This window comes from Empidonax traillii, unplaced genomic scaffold (assembly GCF_003031625.1).
Source record: "Empidonax traillii isolate 1590-97213 ecotype Southwest subspecies unplaced genomic scaffold, ASM303162v1 scaffold1761:size64199, whole genome shotgun sequence".
NCBI classification, from domain to species: domain Eukaryota; kingdom Metazoa; phylum Chordata; class Aves; order Passeriformes; family Tyrannidae; genus Empidonax; species Empidonax traillii.
The window spans coordinates 21,156-38,731 of record NW_020956954.1 but is presented as its reverse complement, the minus strand read 5'-3'; the positions used below and the strand labels follow the sequence as shown (position 1 = coordinate 38,731).

General features: G+C 43.8%; 1 protein-coding gene across 2 annotated transcripts in view; it reads right to left on the bottom strand.

The window, feature by feature from the left end:
- RAD18 (RAD18 E3 ubiquitin protein ligase) overlaps positions 1-17,576 on the bottom strand; it is a 31,780-nt gene that overhangs the window by 10,488 nt on the left and 3,716 nt on the right. For both annotated transcript variants that reach the window (XM_027908578.1, XM_027908579.1), the window contains exons 4-10: positions 16,132-16,202; positions 11,100-11,452; positions 9,285-9,384; positions 6,774-6,958; positions 5,596-5,672; positions 4,850-4,910; positions 2,293-2,427 (exon numbers count right to left, since the gene is read on the bottom strand). In XM_027908578.1, the coding sequence (XP_027764379.1) occupies positions 2,293-2,427; positions 4,850-4,910; positions 5,596-5,672; positions 6,774-6,958; positions 9,285-9,384; positions 11,100-11,452; positions 16,132-16,202 (982 nt within the window). The remainder of the gene's footprint in view (positions 1-2,292; positions 2,428-4,849; positions 4,911-5,595; positions 5,673-6,773; positions 6,959-9,284; positions 9,385-11,099; positions 11,453-16,131; positions 16,203-17,576) is intronic.

Here is a 17,576-nt window from a genome sequence, read left to right as displayed (position 1 = left end):
CCTCCAGCAATAGTTTGGACAGAAAGGGCCAAGCAGAACTGTAACTGGAGTGTGGAGGGGCTTCACAATCTTTGGCTTGAGCTCAGCCTGCCATTTCCCTCCAGCTAAACAGGCATAATTAAATATCAGGGGCATATTTTTGTCTGCTGGAAACAACGAACCCACCCCAGTGAGTCAGTTGTCCAACTAATGAAACACAACTGAAATTAGCAGGGTAAAAATAGCAAAGGCCTGTGCAATAATGCAGACCAGCACAGCCAATACTTATCAAATCAAATTATTTATCACCAATATTTATAAGACCTTTTTGGCACTTCCCCTCAAGCAAAGCAAAGCTTCATGTTTAAAAGTTATAAAAACTAGAAAACAGGCATTTTAAGCCTAAAGATGCAAAGCAAGATGATGTAAACCAGGAACAGGTGCTCAAAACACCACCATAAACAGAGCGAGAATTTCAGAGAGGTTAAATTGCATCAACCAATACTACAGGAGAGAGCAATGGGAGAGATGGAGGAGGGAAAATAAATAAACCAACAAAACCCAACCCCAAAAAAGGTCTGTTTTAATTCTGTGCAATTCCACCACTTCCATGAGAACCCAAAGGAAGGGCGTAAGGAATGCAGACAGAGCCTTTGCTCCTCCACCTGTTTCCATCAGGCCACTGCTGGTTTCTTCCTTTCCTGTACTGTAATTCCCAGTTTAACACAAAGGCAATTGCTGTTAACAAGGAACCCTGAGGAAACAGGCTTTAGGCATCTGTTCCTTTAACCATAATTCATCTTTTTGTTTTTCCAATGGTTTACAAACAGTCAGCTGGGTGCAGATGTTTGGCATAAAACTAGGAACTGAAATTCCAAGGATTACTGAAGGCTCAGTGCACAAAGTGCAGTGGATATTGTGCAGGTTTGCTGGAACCAGACGAGGTGGTGCCACGTTCTGAGCACAGCACAGGACGATCCACCTGAGCCAAGCCATTTTCTACTTGAGCACTCTTTTGGAAAAACTCTGTGGCTTTAATTCAGCTTCTCAGGGCCTGCAGGGCAGCACACACAGGGGAGATGGAAACCTGAAATCCACAGCTGACCATCTCTGCCAGGGCAGAGCTGGAAATAAAGGCTGTGGTCCCACAATCCAACAGCACATCACCTTTGCCTCTGCTACAGATGAGGAACATCTTCAAATCTTTTATCCTTGAGATTCCTTAACTTTTACCCTTCACACAGAAAGGAGTATGCATTGAAACAAGGTCTGTGGGAAATGATAAGGATAAAATTCATATTATTTTACTGTTTTTTCATTTCTTTTTATTCTTGAGGACTCTGCTGAAGGAGACAGCGCGGGAGAGAAACACAGATTAACTCTGTTCAAGAGCACAGGGATGTGTGACAGCTGGGGCAAACTACACTGCCTCGTTTTCCCAAGGGCACAGACAACAGCACATCCCACTCTGGTCAGTGGAATTCTCTCCAAAACTCAAGTGTCTTGAATAGATTATAAATCCACAAGTTCTGTTAGGCTGAGGAATGTTCTTCTAAATCCCACATTCAGAGCTAGATGTTCGCTGCCAAAGCAGCCACGAAGCACAAACCAAAGGAGACCAAAGGATCCTGCAAGGAACGCACTCAGAGCACACTTGGGTTTGATGCTGCAGGGAGAAAGCATCACAAACAGGCTGGATGCTGTCCCTAACTCCTAACAAGTGAGTAACTGCAGCCCTGTATTCCCACTTTTCACTGAACTCAAGTATACAAACAAAAAACAAGGCAAGTTAAAATGAGAGGCAACATCCTGCACAAACAGCCTGAAAGAAGACCAAGTACTTTATTGCTTCAGCCTCAGAACAAATAACTCCTGGATCCAATCCACACAAATACTTCTGCAGTTCCCAATTACTGACTCCCTCTCACAGTAATGACCAGGGAAGGCTGAAAGGCAGCGACAGCACTGACCATCCCCTTCATTCCAGAGGTGGTCACATGCCCACCTCAGCACCTGCAGCACACCTGGATGGGAACCTGAGACCCCTTTGCAACCAACTGACTGCAAGGTGTCCCCAGACAAAGCACATCCAGACACGATCCAATCAAACCCATACATTTATCGTGGGTCATGCTCATGTTCCACACCAAAATCAAAGGCAGTCAATCATTTTAGGGCCTGTTTGATCTTTATGCTATTTTTTTTTCCCCTTAAAGGCTGTAGGAGAAGAACAACAGAGGAAGTACCATTTCTTGGGGAACCTCCCAGTTCTTAATGTGGATCCAAGAGGGGACCATACTAAACATCACAGACCTGTGGCTGCTGGCAGCTCTTTGACAGCAACTTCTTCTTTGCTTTGAGCACTTTCTGTTTTCCTCTCACCACTTTTCTTCCACCGGCTCTTTACTTGATCCACCAAGAATATGAATTCTTTTCTGTGTTTGTTTCCTGAAAGGGAGCAAAGCATCACTGACTGTCCCCCACAGGACTAAGGTACACCATAAACACTGAAAGGAGGTGAAGAGAAACGGACACTAAACACTAAATTAAAACCATTTTTGTTACAGCAACTGAAAACCAGTTCAGCACTGCGATATGGTCCATGTTCTACTAACGATCCAAATCTGTGCCTGTGCTTTTACAGAGCTAACCACAGTCAAGAACACTGGCACAGATGAACACTTCACGCTCATTACACTGCTGAGATTCAGATCCTTTAAATCAGTTAATAATGCGAATACTCTTTGCACTTTCAATCACTTGGTATGTTCTAAGCAATCCTCTGGTGTTCGGCCAAAGCGATGTTATTGTTTCATCCAGATACTTCAAATTCTTTACCCAGAGGCTGGGAAAATACTCGGTGTCCTCAGCCAGACACTGTGGATCACCTATCCCTGGCCAGGCACGGAGGGAACACACTGACAAGGAGGCTGGAGCCAGGTGGGGATCAGCCTTTTCCCCCAGGGAACAAGTGACAGGACAAGAGGAAACAGCCCCAAGCTGCGTCAGGGGAGGTTCAGGTTGGACATCAGGAGGAATTTCTTCACAGAAAGCACTATCAGGCACTGGAACACCTCCAGAGGTGGTGACTCCACCACCTCCCTGCGCAGTTTATTCCAATACTGACCACCCTTTCAGTGACACAATTCTTTGATATATTCTATGACAAAATAACCAAGTCCTGCCCCACAGAAGGAAAAAGATTTGACAGCAACTCCCTTTCCCTAAGCTGCTGAAAGCACCACAGAAGGCCAAAAACTCCATTAATTAAAAGCAGATTCTGTCCCAGATGCCAAGTCTGAGCTGCTGCACACTTGCTATGGAATTCCTTTAGCACCTCAGTCTTCACGGCATCGCTATCTTTTGTTGTTCTGGTTTATGGTGTGAATACAAAGCCTTTTAAAAAGAAATGTCCTGGCACACAAGCACTGTTCAGCTGTGCTGCAAATCACCGTGGTGCTGAAATGACACACCACACACAGCACATCAACCTGCAGCGTTTCAGTAATAAACCAAACTGCAGCATTTCAATAAACCAACCACAGACAGAACTACGAATATTTAAAACACAAGACAAAGCAGCAGACTGCTGAAGAACATTGCAAATGGAAAGATTTATAAGCAGAAGAGGCAGCAGAATACATTTTTCAACAAATTTCTTTCCTTTCCTGTAGGTTTTTTAACTCTTTAACTAGAGTCCATAAAAAAAAGCAGACTGGGGTTGACACCAGGGTGAGGGTGTCCCTCAGTTCCAGCAGCAGAAGGAATGTCAGCAACTGTAATTGCACCTTCCAGGCACGGACTGTGGCAGCTGCTGCAGCAGAGCCCCCAGACAGCACAGGAGCCATCCTCAGTATTAACTGGTATTTCATAAATGGTAAAAAAACACACCAACAGGGCAATGCACAATTTGCCAAGAGCCTGGAACAATGCAGAAGAGCAGAAAACAAGCATTTTCTCCCAGCTGGTTAGTCTTGCCTTTCCCAAGGCTGTTCACAGCCCCAGCGTTCTGTTTTGTATGGAAACGCAGAACAAAAGTACACGCTGGGATTCTTTATCCAGAACTTACACCAGAGTTAATTTATTCAGCTGGGAATTAGGGGCCTCGGGTGCAAATGTTGTAAAATAAAATAAAATAAGTTTGTTGTGCAATAAAGCTCTTTAAAATCCATCTGTGGTACGGTGATAAAATGGCCTTTGATAAGAGTTCTTCTAATCTGTCCTTGATTTTTACTGTACAGTTCTTCTTTCACGCTTATGATTTCCTCCTTATTACTTTTATAAGAAATAACTACCTGACACCAGTTACTACTTACCTCTTTGATCAACACTTTTTATTAATTTTGAAACCATACGTTCCCATTAAAAAATCTTCTATCTTCACTTTTTTCCTATTTTTTTTTAGACTTGTAAGTGTTCAGTTAAGCTGCCTGAGACTTAATTTCTTGGAAATCTCGCTAATTTTGAAGCCATGTCCTTTTAACAATATAAACTCAATAAAATTCCTGTCTTTGAAAAATTAGGACAGCATTTAATTTTTTTTTTTTGTTCTAAATGCGTACAACAGACCAAGAAAATTAAACCAGGCACAGGAAGGTCAGCCCCTGGCTGGGGCTCTGGGAGCCCTTTCAGAGCAGTTCTGCTGCAGAGGGTTCCCAGTGACACCACAGCACTGCACGTTAACAGCCCAGCAGGAGACACAGACACTGCTCTGCTCTTCTGCAGGTCCAGCAAACACGGCAGGACACTAAGAGGGCACAAAGTGCAGAAATGGAGATGTACTCAGAGGCAATCAGTGTGTGTATTTTAGTTCAAAGGAAAAGAAAGTGAATTTAAGAGCAAAACAAAGTGAAAGCTGTGCATTACTTACGATATTCAGCATGGATCTCATCTATTTCTTCCTCTGTCTGGTCCTTTGTGAAGGTCAAGCTCTACAGAAATCACAAAAATGTTTGTTTTTATCAGAAATAAAAAGATAATAAGGCAGCAGACTTTGAAATTAGAGACTTCAAACTGGAAGAAGGAGTAGTTGTCTGATTTTCCCCTCCAGCTCTCAGCTTCTCATCACAGACTTTTACACATTTACAGAATGTATCCATGGTGTCCTGCTCCACTTCCACCGAGGCACCAGGACCAGGCCAGCCCCTGTAACACCCAGCACATGAGATATTTCTTAACACTGTGCAAGGAACAGGCTTCAGAAGTCCCCAAAGTATCCAATGTCATGGGAAAAGAACAGGCGCTATGGCCCACAGGGAAGCATGGAATTTGCTAGCTAAATCCTACAGAATTCTGGGAAGCACAATATTCCCCACAGTGCCATGGAGGGTCAAAATCCTCCCGTGTGGCCAAGGGGAACATTTCTCAAGAGTTTTTACTGCAGTCAAAAAAATGCTCCTACTTAAATGGTTTGGGCATAAAGCTCAGCACTGCACCAAGGACTGCTCACAACAAATGTGTCGTGTGAGGAAACCAGGTTGATTATAGGATGGCACATGTGAATTCCAACACTGAGCCTGGGAATTCCCACTATAAAGCGATAGGCAAACATATTCAGGGCCCACTCTGCAGTTTCTGCTGGCCACCCCTCTGAGAGAACAGAGATCAGTCACCTACATTTTCACTGGGTTTATTACATTCAAGCTGAACCCGAATCTTCTCGTTCTTTTCCAGCTCTTTAACCACCTCTGCAACTGTTGGGAAACAGAAGAAAGGGATCACTGAAACAGAAGCTGTGTAATAAAAAGCTGAATGAAACTATCACGAATTTAAAACACAGAGACAACAGCATTAGCACTCCAACAGTGAAAGCTTGGGCTCAAATCTCAGGCAAACCCGTCATCTTTACAACTCCTACTGAACCTCCCCCCTCCACACTACAGGTGTTTCTGTGGTGCACAGGCATGCCTCTCAGAAAGAGTTTCCATTTTATACTGGATGGTTCAATGAAAGATATAATAATTGCATCTACTGTTTATCTTATTTTACCCCCAGACCACCTCCTGGTGTGCAGGCTCATGGCCAAAGCCCACAGCCCACAGATGAATTACAACCTACCCCAACAATTATGTCAGATATGTTCAAAGCCTATAAACAGACATAGCTGTGTTTCTTAACATTTAACAAGAGCCACAGCTATGCAGGACATTGCACAGTTTATTTTGACATTTACTTTTACAAACCTGTTTCTGCACTTCATCACCTCCACAGCACTGCCAGGTAGCTGCGGGCAGTTATCAAAACAAACACTTTCACCAGACAGTGAAGCAGTCAGAGAATAAAAGCTTAGTAAGGAATAAAACCTGTTCCAAACTGGTTTAAGCAAACTCCTGGAATTTGGCACCTCTGCTTCCTCAGAAGCTCAGCTACTCCTATTACATGGTGACCTCAGGCTCACTGCTACTACCCAAAAGGCATGTCTGCATCTTAAGTGGGAGTTTAATAATTCACCCTTTGTGCACAGGGTTTAAACAGAGGAAGAGCTTTGCATTATTTAGGGCAGAGCAGCTGAATTACACTGAACACACCCTGGAACTCTTCCTTTAGCCTGGAGGAATAAGGCAGAGATTTGGAGCCACTTCACCATCAGCAACAAGTGAAGAATCCCCCCAATACCCCCCACTCATTAAAGGAGTATTTTGCATTCACCTTGATTTACAAAAGATAAATTCTTCCAGGTCCAGTTCCCCCAAAACATTCAAACCAGAGTTCCTCCTGCCCTGAGAGCCAACAGAAGGGGAAATGCAGACAAATGGGATGTGATGGCAACAACTTCCTTGCAGCTTCTCCCTTACCTGATTTGGGATTTAGGGAATCACACTGAGCATTGTACATGTGCACAAATTCCTGGTGTCTCTTAATGAGCTGCTGACGGGTCCCAGAGGTAGACAGACCATGTTCCTTGAGCTTCTTCTTCAGATCTCGATCTGACAGCAGGTTATAAACAACTTTAGACATCAGCTTCCTTTTGTGAGCAGAACTGCTAAAGGAAAAGGAAACAGACTTAATTTATTATTCGCGTGAAAATCAAAATACTGACAAAAATTTAAGGGCGTTTCACCCACTCGAGACGAAACACACCTGCAAAAAAACTTGGGCTTTCCACCCTAATGCTGGCCATGTCTTACCTGAATCAGCAGAATTTTCAAAAGCATTAAAACCTCAAGACAAAATTTGAATTAGGAGATTTTTCAGCTTTCTGGGAAAACAACTTCCAGAAAAATAGTCATGTATCTGAAGGCAGCAGTTTCCAGCTAACAGAAGGGTGGTTTGGTGACACAGAAAGTGACATTAAAGAGAATTAACAATGCTCTCAAAGGAATGACATCTAAGCCCAAAATTTACTCCTTCCCACTGTCTTCTGTCAGAAGAACTCAACATTGCTGACACAGCTGGGGAAAACATCTTAATTATAGGAAACTGCCAGATGAAATTCAAGACTGTAACTTTTCTCTACTATAACTTTTGTCACCTAAAATGAGCAGAATAGCTCCTTCAGCACAAATTAGCTCAGGCTTCCCTACACCTCCTGGTGAGACACTCTCAAACTAGGAAACAAAAGGACCAAAACCCATCAACTGCCTTGCTCATCTTCTGCAACTGCAATAATTTATTAGTTACAGAGGAACAGCGAGTAATGAGACACTTTTTGCTCTGCAGCAAAATAAAGTTCAGCTGTACTGCTCTGGATTAGAGTGCAGTTAACAGCTTTCCACAGTGAAAGCAAGAGATTTATTTCAAAACTACTCAGCACATTCAACTTATCACATTGAAAATAAATTTCAGGTTGAAAAAAAAGTCTTATAAAAAATTGTTATTAATTCATTCGCTCTCATCCAGCCCCCTGTGGTATAGCTGGCAAAAAGAAGATGGATTATCACAATACACTCTTCAGGGAAACTTTTTTCACATTCTTTTGGGAAATATAAAAAGTGCAATTGAATAATTAAATCTTTTGCAAGTCCTGCAGAAGCTTGGTGTGTGTTCCAGTTCACCAGCAGCATGACCTAGAGAGTGCCCACAGCTTTGCCAGCAGCCACAGGAAAACAGCTGGCTACAGGTTTGGATTTGAATGTTGGCGGGGTTTGCCCACTTTTGAGAAGTGCAGCGTTCCCCAGGAACACACACACGTTGGAATTACCCCTGTGCAGGTTTGGGGGGCTAAATTAGCAGTTCTGCCGAAATGCCGCTCAGCCATGTGCTCCTGGTTTGAGAATAAACAAGCTCCCATTCCTCAGAGAAGCACCAGGGATGTGCTGTTCCTGGAACCAACCATCCCAGCCATAACGCACACACTGCCAGGAGCCAGCATTCACCCCAGAGAGCCAGCCCCGAGGGGCAGTGTCTGGCGTGACACACACTGAAGGGCTGAGCTGCCTGAAGATAAAACAAGCAGAATTTAAAATCCCGTCAGGGACATAAGCTTGACACCAAGGAAAGATCTGGCTTTTATTTGCATTTATTAAGAACAGAGGAAGCACCAAAAACATCCCAAATGGAAATTAAAACGTAACATCTCATTTCAATATTAATTTATGATTTTTACAACTTCAAAGTCCTTTAGCTTATATATTCCACTTAAAGCACAACTGGGCAAAACAAGAGCTTTAACATAAAATTACTTTCTAATTCAAGTTTCGGAGGACTTGGAAAAACAAGCATTGCAGTACAAGCCTCTCCCATTTCTTCAGTCTGATCAGTCAGAAATAATAACGGCTTACATTTCTGCTGTAAGTAAAACAAACTGAAACCTTCATTTCTGATGAGAATGTGGCGACCGTGACCAATGCTGGGGCAGGGGCACAAAGCCAAAGGAATGCATTAATCTTATGGAAATTAAGATCTTCAGGAAACTTGAACAGCCCCACAGTGAGGACAGAAAGGTGCAATTTTTATTCTTTAACCTGACAGCTATTGAAGCAAATGTCTCTTGGCCCACCTGAAGTGAGGGAAGTGATTCATTCGCCAAGTGAAAAATGGGAATTGGTGTTACCCAAAGGGAATGTTAATGCCAGGGAGCAAGACGGTCACAAGAACAATGCCCAGACTAAGGGCTGCTCCCTGCAATGAATTCTTTGAAGCACTGGCCAGTGTTCTCCTGCCACTAAAAGCCAAAAAGTAATTCCACTGGCAATCCACATGCCTTCTTGAGAGGCCACAATGCCCACAGTATTTCATACCTCCATGCAGCAGGTAAGCCAGAAACAAACACAGCCCACTGCTATTACACCCCAGCAACCAAGAGTAATTTCAGCAGCGCACAAAACCAGCTACACGCACAGGAGAGTTCTTAGAGCTGTCCTTACCTTCGCAGGCTGTCCTTCTTCTCCTCTCTGGTCAAGCAGCTATCCAGATGTTTGTTTATATATTGCTCTGGAATAGCAACCTCACAAACAGGACATTCCACTGAAAGCAAGCGAGAAGGAATTTACTAGTGTGGATACAACAGCAAAAAGCAAATGTTTTCATCTGAGAAAATAACTGCTGATTGAAGAAAATGAAAATCCAGAATTCCAAATGCCTTGTTTGAAAAGATCTGGCATGTCTATACAGAATCTTCCTTTTAAGCTTTCATTTTCATTCCAGAGCACTGAATTCCCTCTCTATGCAATATCAGAATGGCTCTCATCTTCCCTGCAGACACATGGAATGAAATCTCTAATAAAACCTAGACTAACACACATCATTCAAGAAAATCCAGGGGCTAACACAAACAGCAGCAGATTTCCCTGCTAATGCTTCCCACTTTTGCAGTATTTCACTCCTAAATAAAGGAGGCTGCTTCTTTTTGATAAAACACTATAGCACAGGTTTTATTCTTGTTAACACCGTGTTCCCGATGCATGGCTCTCAGGACAGTCAATCCACCAGTTAGCTCAGCCTCACAGGAATCCCATGATCCAGCCAGGGCCCCCACTCATTTCTGGATTCTGTGGCTGGGCCCCAAGGCTCAGGAACATCCCATGGCACCGGCCCACCCCACTCAATTCCTCTTGCATCATATCTGCAGGAGCATCTATAAACACTGCCTGCAAAGGCAGACAATAAACACAGACTTAAAACATTCCTCTTTAGCAATCAGACTACACAAACAAAGGACTAATTCTGAATGAACAGAAGGAGAGTCTTTAACTAACATCCTCTGTGTCAGTGTGAGGGAAGTCAGCTCTGATTTAAACAAAACAAAAACTAATCTCTGAATTGCTGGTTCTTCACAACTGTGAAATGTTGTGGGATTTGAGAGTTCTCTGGTAATATTGCTCCAAATACCCTAAACAGTTGGGACAGTAACAAAAACCAGGACAGGTTTCCCATGGCTCCTTTCCTGGCTTTAAGAAGCCAGGAATATCTTTAAGTAGGATTTACCCAGCTAATGAATCAATACGAACTTCAGAGTTGAATAAAATTGTTTAACAAAAGAACAGATACATTTGAACTAATAAGAACCAGGGCTGTACTCCTACACAGTCTTTTATTTTAATTTAGGCTTTTAGCTGGGTCAATAGGATGGCTGCCAGCACGTCAGGACTAAGAGGATTCTGCCACTTTATTGTAGTTGATTAGTATAAAGGGGCATTTTCATGCTTCCATATAAATTAACCTTAACCCTGTGGAATTACAGAAGAATAAAGCAGATGACTCTTTGGAGAGTGTATGAACAGCAATATTAACAGAACTGCTGCCATGCTCCCTTCGAGTTTGGACTCACCCCTCAAATAAGAAACACATTATAAAATAGCCTGCATTTGGGTACTCAAGGACACAAGGGCAGAATGAATGATGCTGTCTGTCTAGTCACCAGGGAGAAGGAGAAGAGAAATTGCTTCATTTTTACTGAGTCTGTTGCACAACTATTGTTTTTTAGCGTTGTTACTCAAAGCAAAGGAATCTCTAAGTGCTGGATTCCCTTTAATTCCTTGTCAGCAGCCCAAGCTTCCTCATCAAGAACATGCTTGGAGCAGAGCATGGGCCAGTTAAAGGGGAAGGAGCTGAACGTGCCAACAGGGATCAGAACCAGGCAGAGAAATGGGATGAGTGCCACGTACTGAGGGTCCCCTTACACACACAGCTATCACCCTTGTGGGAAAGAGCAGGGCATAACCAAAACCTCAACAACTCACCTTTCTTGACTCCTCTTACCACTGATGTAGAAGGCTTTTCATGACTTTCAGTGGACTCAGGACTCTCCTGTGATCCCACTCCATTGTCTCTATCAGAAGCCTCTGCAGCAGTGCCATGAAGGTCATGGTGTCGCTCAGTTTTGAAAGTCCCCTGATCAGTCCCTGCCAGGCCCCCTGCCTTTGGCAAGGTGCAGACTTCGTCCTTTCTCAAGAAACTGTCGATCCCTGGCACCTCTTCTGAATGTGGCTGAGGAACAGGAGTGCTGGCGTGGCTCTGGGCAGCTGGACGCCTGCTGCAGGCGAGTGGGGACGGAACCACTGGAGCATCCAACACCAACTGGAACAGCTGCTGTCTGGAAGCACCCAGAAAAGCACACAGTTATCTACATTGGACAGTGCTGGGGTTTTTTTGGAGAAACAAGAATGCAAATAGATGGAGTTTTTTGCCCATTCCTTCCTCCCTCTCCCCCTTGCTCACACGCAGCACCCGGGAATTCCCATCCCACAGGAACAGGACCAGGAGCCAGCCAAGCCTCTCCACACTCTGCATAAGCACTATCTTCCTGATTTCACACTAAGTCAACTGCATTTTGCAAATGCAATGAGATGCCTCCCAAACATTACACAGAACACAACAGAGACCCAAGAGCTTTCCCCCTTACTTGGACACAAGACCATTTTCAAGCCAGAGCACCTCGAACAAGGTCACCCAGCTGTGACAGAGGCTCCTGGAGCCAAGGGCTCAGCAGCAGCCACTGCCATATTCCACTGCTTAGCCAGCACATGCTCTGCAGCCAACTGCTATGGCTTTACAGCTCTGATGTGACACACTGCACTGCAGCTGAGGTGACAAAGCCTGTGAAAGCAGCACAGCTGTGGCTCCCCAACTTGAAAGGTTTTTAACTGGGGAACACTAAATAACAGCTGAAAGAATTTGGATTCCCATTCCTTTAAAAGGAGAGGACTGTGATTGGTATTCCTACAGAATGTGCACACCATAGAATTCTTTCTTAGAGCACTTCCCTGAAGCCCCAAGGCCCACCCCCCAAGGAGAACCAGCTCACTTCACACACAGGGTGTTGTCTTCACATGAACAGGACAGAGAAATCCAAACAGAAACTTCAGATTCTCTGGTAACAGTCGGCTCAATAAAATACAACCTCATCTAAAACAGAAACTGGAAAAACAGTACAAAACTCCATCTAACCTAACAATAATTTAATAACAAATGTTGCTTTAATTACACCACTGATCTATAAAAAATCCTGGGAGCTCTTCCTCACATCGAAAGATGAAGACTCAGGAATAGACTTTCCGAAGCGATCTGATCTTGGCACAGAATCAGTGGAAAGAACACCAGGATGAGAACTTGAAAATTTTTTTGCCAAAACACACTCTTTTTTTGATGGGAAAATACAGAAAACTCTAGTACTGAATGCAAAAGAGGAGAGAGTAGTCCCAGGCTGGCTTTTCCCAGAATGTGGGATTTTTGGGCCCGTGAGCAGCTTCCCTGGCTGGGTGATGACATCTAGTGGTCCCACCCCACAGATGGAGGAGCTGGGACACAGCCCTGAGCTCTTGGGCAGCACTTTATCACCTGCCACAGCTCCCTCAGCTGCAGAGTGAATGACTCAAATTCCTGGTTATTCACAGAGATTTGGACAGGCATGACTAGACTGGAAGACTCATCCATCATTCAGAGAGCCCAGAGAGAGCATGGAATGATGGGGAAGTCCAACCTCTGCATCACCAGCCTGCCCAGCCCACCTGGAAACCAATTCTATGGCAAACCTCAATTCAACATCATTTTCAAGAGGCTCTGTGTTTCATGTGGTCTCCATTGTTATCTCAGATACTCCCCAGACCTGCACAGACTGCTATCAGTTCTGAGAGGTCCCAGCAGACACAATTAACCTTCCTGGCACAGAGCAGTAACAGCTGACAAAGCTGAGTTCATGAGCACCAGCAGCACCTCTCCCTTTAAAGGCTGAGAGATGAATTAACCAGGTGTCAGAGAGTCCAGATCTGCTGTTGTAGCCAGTACCCAAACCATCCTGCGAGACCCATCCTCCTTAATCGCTGGCTCAGGTCAGGACAGGGGTTTACACTGCTTTTAACTAAAAATGGATGGTTTAACAGCCTCCCCCAGCACCCTCCCTCTGCTTCAGAAACAGCACTAACAACTTGCCACCTTTTTTTCCTTTGGATCAGTAAGACCTGCAAAAAACATTTCAGAGTCCTTCATCAGGAACATGGTTCCCATTTCATGGTCCCTTTACTTCTCCCTTGTCAAAACAGTAACGAAGCAAAGTCATTGGGAATTTAGCACTTCCACATCAATAAATTCCAGGGAAGAGCTGCAGTTGTGAATCTTCCTAGGAACAGCTCACACAGGACAGTCCTAACTGCACTAAAGGCAATGCATCTCCTTGAAATCCCTTCTGCATTCCTGCTGGAGGTTTAATCAGTGTATCAGCAGTGACAGCACCTGCTCTCTCAGCACTCAGAGTCGATGTGTTTATTCCTGTGAATCACTACCTGTCAAGTAGTCCCGATTAGGAAACTAAGATATAAACCCGAAAGTAAAAGCATATTTTATTTCCCTGTGTATGAAGAAAAGCAGAGATCCTTGTTAGTAAGGACCACTTTCCTACCTGTGCAACTCTAACTCTAATTTCTATTGCTAAATTTTCTAACAAGGTGATGTAAAAACTTACAGATTTTATCAAAATAATCTCTTTATTAGAGGACAATGAAATTAATTCTTTAAACTTCACACAAAACTTTACTCTTAGTTTTGAAGACAATGGCCCCACTGCAACTGATAGAAGTACACAAAGGACAGCTGACACAGATGCTGCTCCTCATCTCTCTCCTGACCTGTCCAGAGCCAGGAATTCCATCCCAGAGCACTGGCAGGTGAGGAAAAACAAAACTGCTCATGTCAATGTCTCCCCTGAGCTCCTGTGCCCCTCACACAGGGCAGTGGCCATTCACACCCACTACAGCCTGGTCAGAACTGCTCCTCCGCCTCTCACACTGAATGACACATGGATGGGCCAGGAGGAATGACAGCACACCTCCACTTTCACTGGGAAACAGCAAAGCCCACTCCCTGGATGGGCAGGGAGCAGCATTCCCACACATCACCCCAAGCACACCCACAGCTCATCCTGCAGGCACTCAGGCACAGAGAGGGAAGTATAAGGGCAGGGTACAGAGGGGATCAGCACTTGGCCCTGGCTGGAATGATTCGCATTCCCTGCACACACGCTGACCTTGGAGCACAGCTTGCATCTAAGTACCACCAACATTACCATTTTCTTTCCCTCCAGGCCTGACTTAAGAAATGGGTTTGCACTTTGTGAAATGCTGAGATGATTTAAGGCCTAATTTTCATAAACACTAAACCACCCAAGGCTCAAAGTCAAGTCAGGACAGACATCTCTGAATTGTGCTGAGCTCTTCAACCCCTGGATTTGTTTTGGGGAGGGTCAAGGGGAAACAAATCAGATGGGGAAGGAGGGGGAAGACAGAAGATTAGTCCTATACCAACATCATCAGGGCAGAAACCAGCAATGGGTTATGATTTAATGACACTCATCCCACACATTGCTCTCTGGACAAGCCGTGTCCCCCCAGCTCAGGGCACGGGCAGAGCAAACACAGCCCCGGGAGGGGCTCGGCCTGGGGGTGCCCAGCACACTGCTCTGATGGGTCTGTCTCATTAAAGCAGTTATTAGTGAGCCTTCATCGTGGGCCCTTTCCCACCCAGCTCCAGAGCAAGCCCTGCGCCAGCTCCCTCCCTCCCACCCAGAAGGGAGCAGGGGACGGGCACACCGTGCTATTGACTGACCTTATGGGAGGGACTGACTGAACTCTCCAGGAGAGGTTATTAAACTGCTCTCACTGCTAAGATTTATACTGATCCATTAAAGCAGCCAAAGAAATTAATGTTTAAGATTCAATATCATAATGGATCCAAGTCAGCACTCTACTTGTTCTATACAAAATTAGACATTACCAAAAAAACAGTAATCCATTTATCACTAGGAAGCACCGAAGACAGAGTTCAAGCTAAAACAATGGAACTTTAGGATTTAAATTATTCCAATAAATCACTTCAATCTAGCAGTGGTCCTATACAAGAGTAGATCTATCTACATTCTATGGTCTTCATCACAGAAAAATTCTTTCACGAAACAAAGCCATTAACTGAACTCTGCTTCCTGTCACTTATGAAGCCAGTTCTCATTGACTTCCAGCTTCAAGCTAATTTCAGAGAAAAAAATGAGTGTATTTGTCTCCCAAAGACACATGAATACCCACAGAATCCCCAACAAATCACTGAGCTGCTTCTCATCAAAAGAAAACAGACAGATAATACAGGGAGCCTCACACATTTCCTGTGGCAAGAATTTACCAAGTCAAACTTATTCTGTTGTTCCTGTCTTTTGAAGGGATAAAATAAAAAATTATTTAAACAGGAAAGTAGCTAAGAAATCCAGGTGAAAGCAGAGCATCCCATTACTTCTCTTCCCCAGGAAAACTCACATTTGTGGTCCTTCAGTACCTACTTTTTTCCCAGCCAGTGACTTCACCAAGAGAATTCTCTTGCAAGTTGATTGTTATCACTGGACAAAACCTTTTTGTTCAAAATTTTCCCTGCACACCTAGCAAGGATTTTAGTAGAAAATCTTTAATACCATTATTTTTCCCACAGAATCCTGACATATCTGCTTGACTTCCTGCACATTGGAAGAGACTGCAACTTCCAGGGCAGTTAAGCAGAACCAGCACCAAAATAAGATTGTAGAACCTCCACACATCACCAAGTGGGCAGTAACCTTCAGCCAGAACACTGCAGGATTTCTCCAAGAGTGCAAACATCCATCTTGGACAATGTTTCTGGAACACCACCGTTTTTTTGCTCAGATCTCACAGCACTGCTCTCCAAACCTGGTCACACACAGGCAGTCACTCCTTTCCAGCTGCCAAACTAGAGAGAGGAGTCATAAAATAACAGAAATACCTTGCAGAATTGAAGCTCTTCACTAGATCATCTAATATTCGGTTGTTTTTCAGGTCAGATTCGGAGACTGCCTATCGGAAAAGAGAGAGAGAAAAAGCAAAAAAAACCAAACCAAAACCCAACAAACATTCAAATGCAGTGAAAACAAGTGCCCAGAAAATGTTCAAGTGATCAATAACTTGCTTCTTGGATCAGTGACTCAACTACTCCCACTAAAGTGCTACGAAAATGAAGATGCATAAAGGATAATCGTTTTTTCCTGAAAAATATCATATTAAAATAACTGCCTGAGTTTGCCAGTATCCGCAAGTCTGGAAAATTAGGGTAATGGGTAAAAATGAAGCATAAAGCCAAAGGAATAAAGCCCAGTGTACCAAGGCTCCAACAATCGTTTATTGTAGCACAGGTCTAATTATTTTGAAAACCAAATCAAGGATCTTATGAAGGTGATAAGAACGTTAAGCAAAGCATGAAAACTGATGAAGGGAAATGTTAATCTTCTGATTATGGAACAAAAATATGAAATATGAGATGACTTTGCACGTTCAATTCATTCTTTAGAAACAATTTCTGATTTTTATCCCTCTGTCTCTCTGCTCTTCTTTTTAACAAAGTTTCTATTAGTTTTTCTCATACCAATACCTGTGAGTTTTAAGCAGGTGGCTGTAAAATGTACTTCATCAAGTAGTCTGCACTTGTTTGGGTGTTTAAAAACTGACAAAGCTACAAATAGATCCATTTTCCAGTCTTGAAAAGTCTCATCTGTTTCACGCTTTAAAACACAGACCAAAATTACTCCTATTTTGCCAATATTCCTGAAGCACCATTCACTTGTTTGAGTTACTGTTCTTTACCACCTTCAGGAGGTCGATAAAGCCCAACTGGCTTCAGGAGAAAAGTCAGATTAAGGCTTAGAAAAAATTGCATTCCGTGTTCTTTAATGGAAAAAGGGCTTCAAGTGAGATCCTAATAACAACCACCTGCAGAGCAGCCTCAGCCTGCCTCCAGTGCTCTGCACATTCACCTCCTGCTCCTGGCAAACACCTCCTCGACCCAGCGCAGAACACAGCCCTCTCACACCCAAAAAGGCTACACCAACCACTTCCAGGACTAGGAGGTTTGTGAACACTTTTAAAGACTCCTTGAGAGATGAAATGAGGCCACTCAAACATGGGAAATTTAAGTGCCTAAGTTTCCTGGTTTAAATGCTGCTTTACTCTGACAAATTCAAATTAAATGTTTTGCGAGAGATTGTGTGCACAGCCCTGAGCCAAACCCCGGGCTTGATGCTCCCTCCACTTCTGCCTGTGCTGACAGAGTACACCTCTGAAACAGAAGAATTCCAGCTGCAAGAACATCCCAGTTGGCTCAAACAGCTGCTCACCAAAAGGAAAGGTGGTGATGTGACCAGAATTATTTAGCACAGTCCCAAGGGAAAAGCTCCT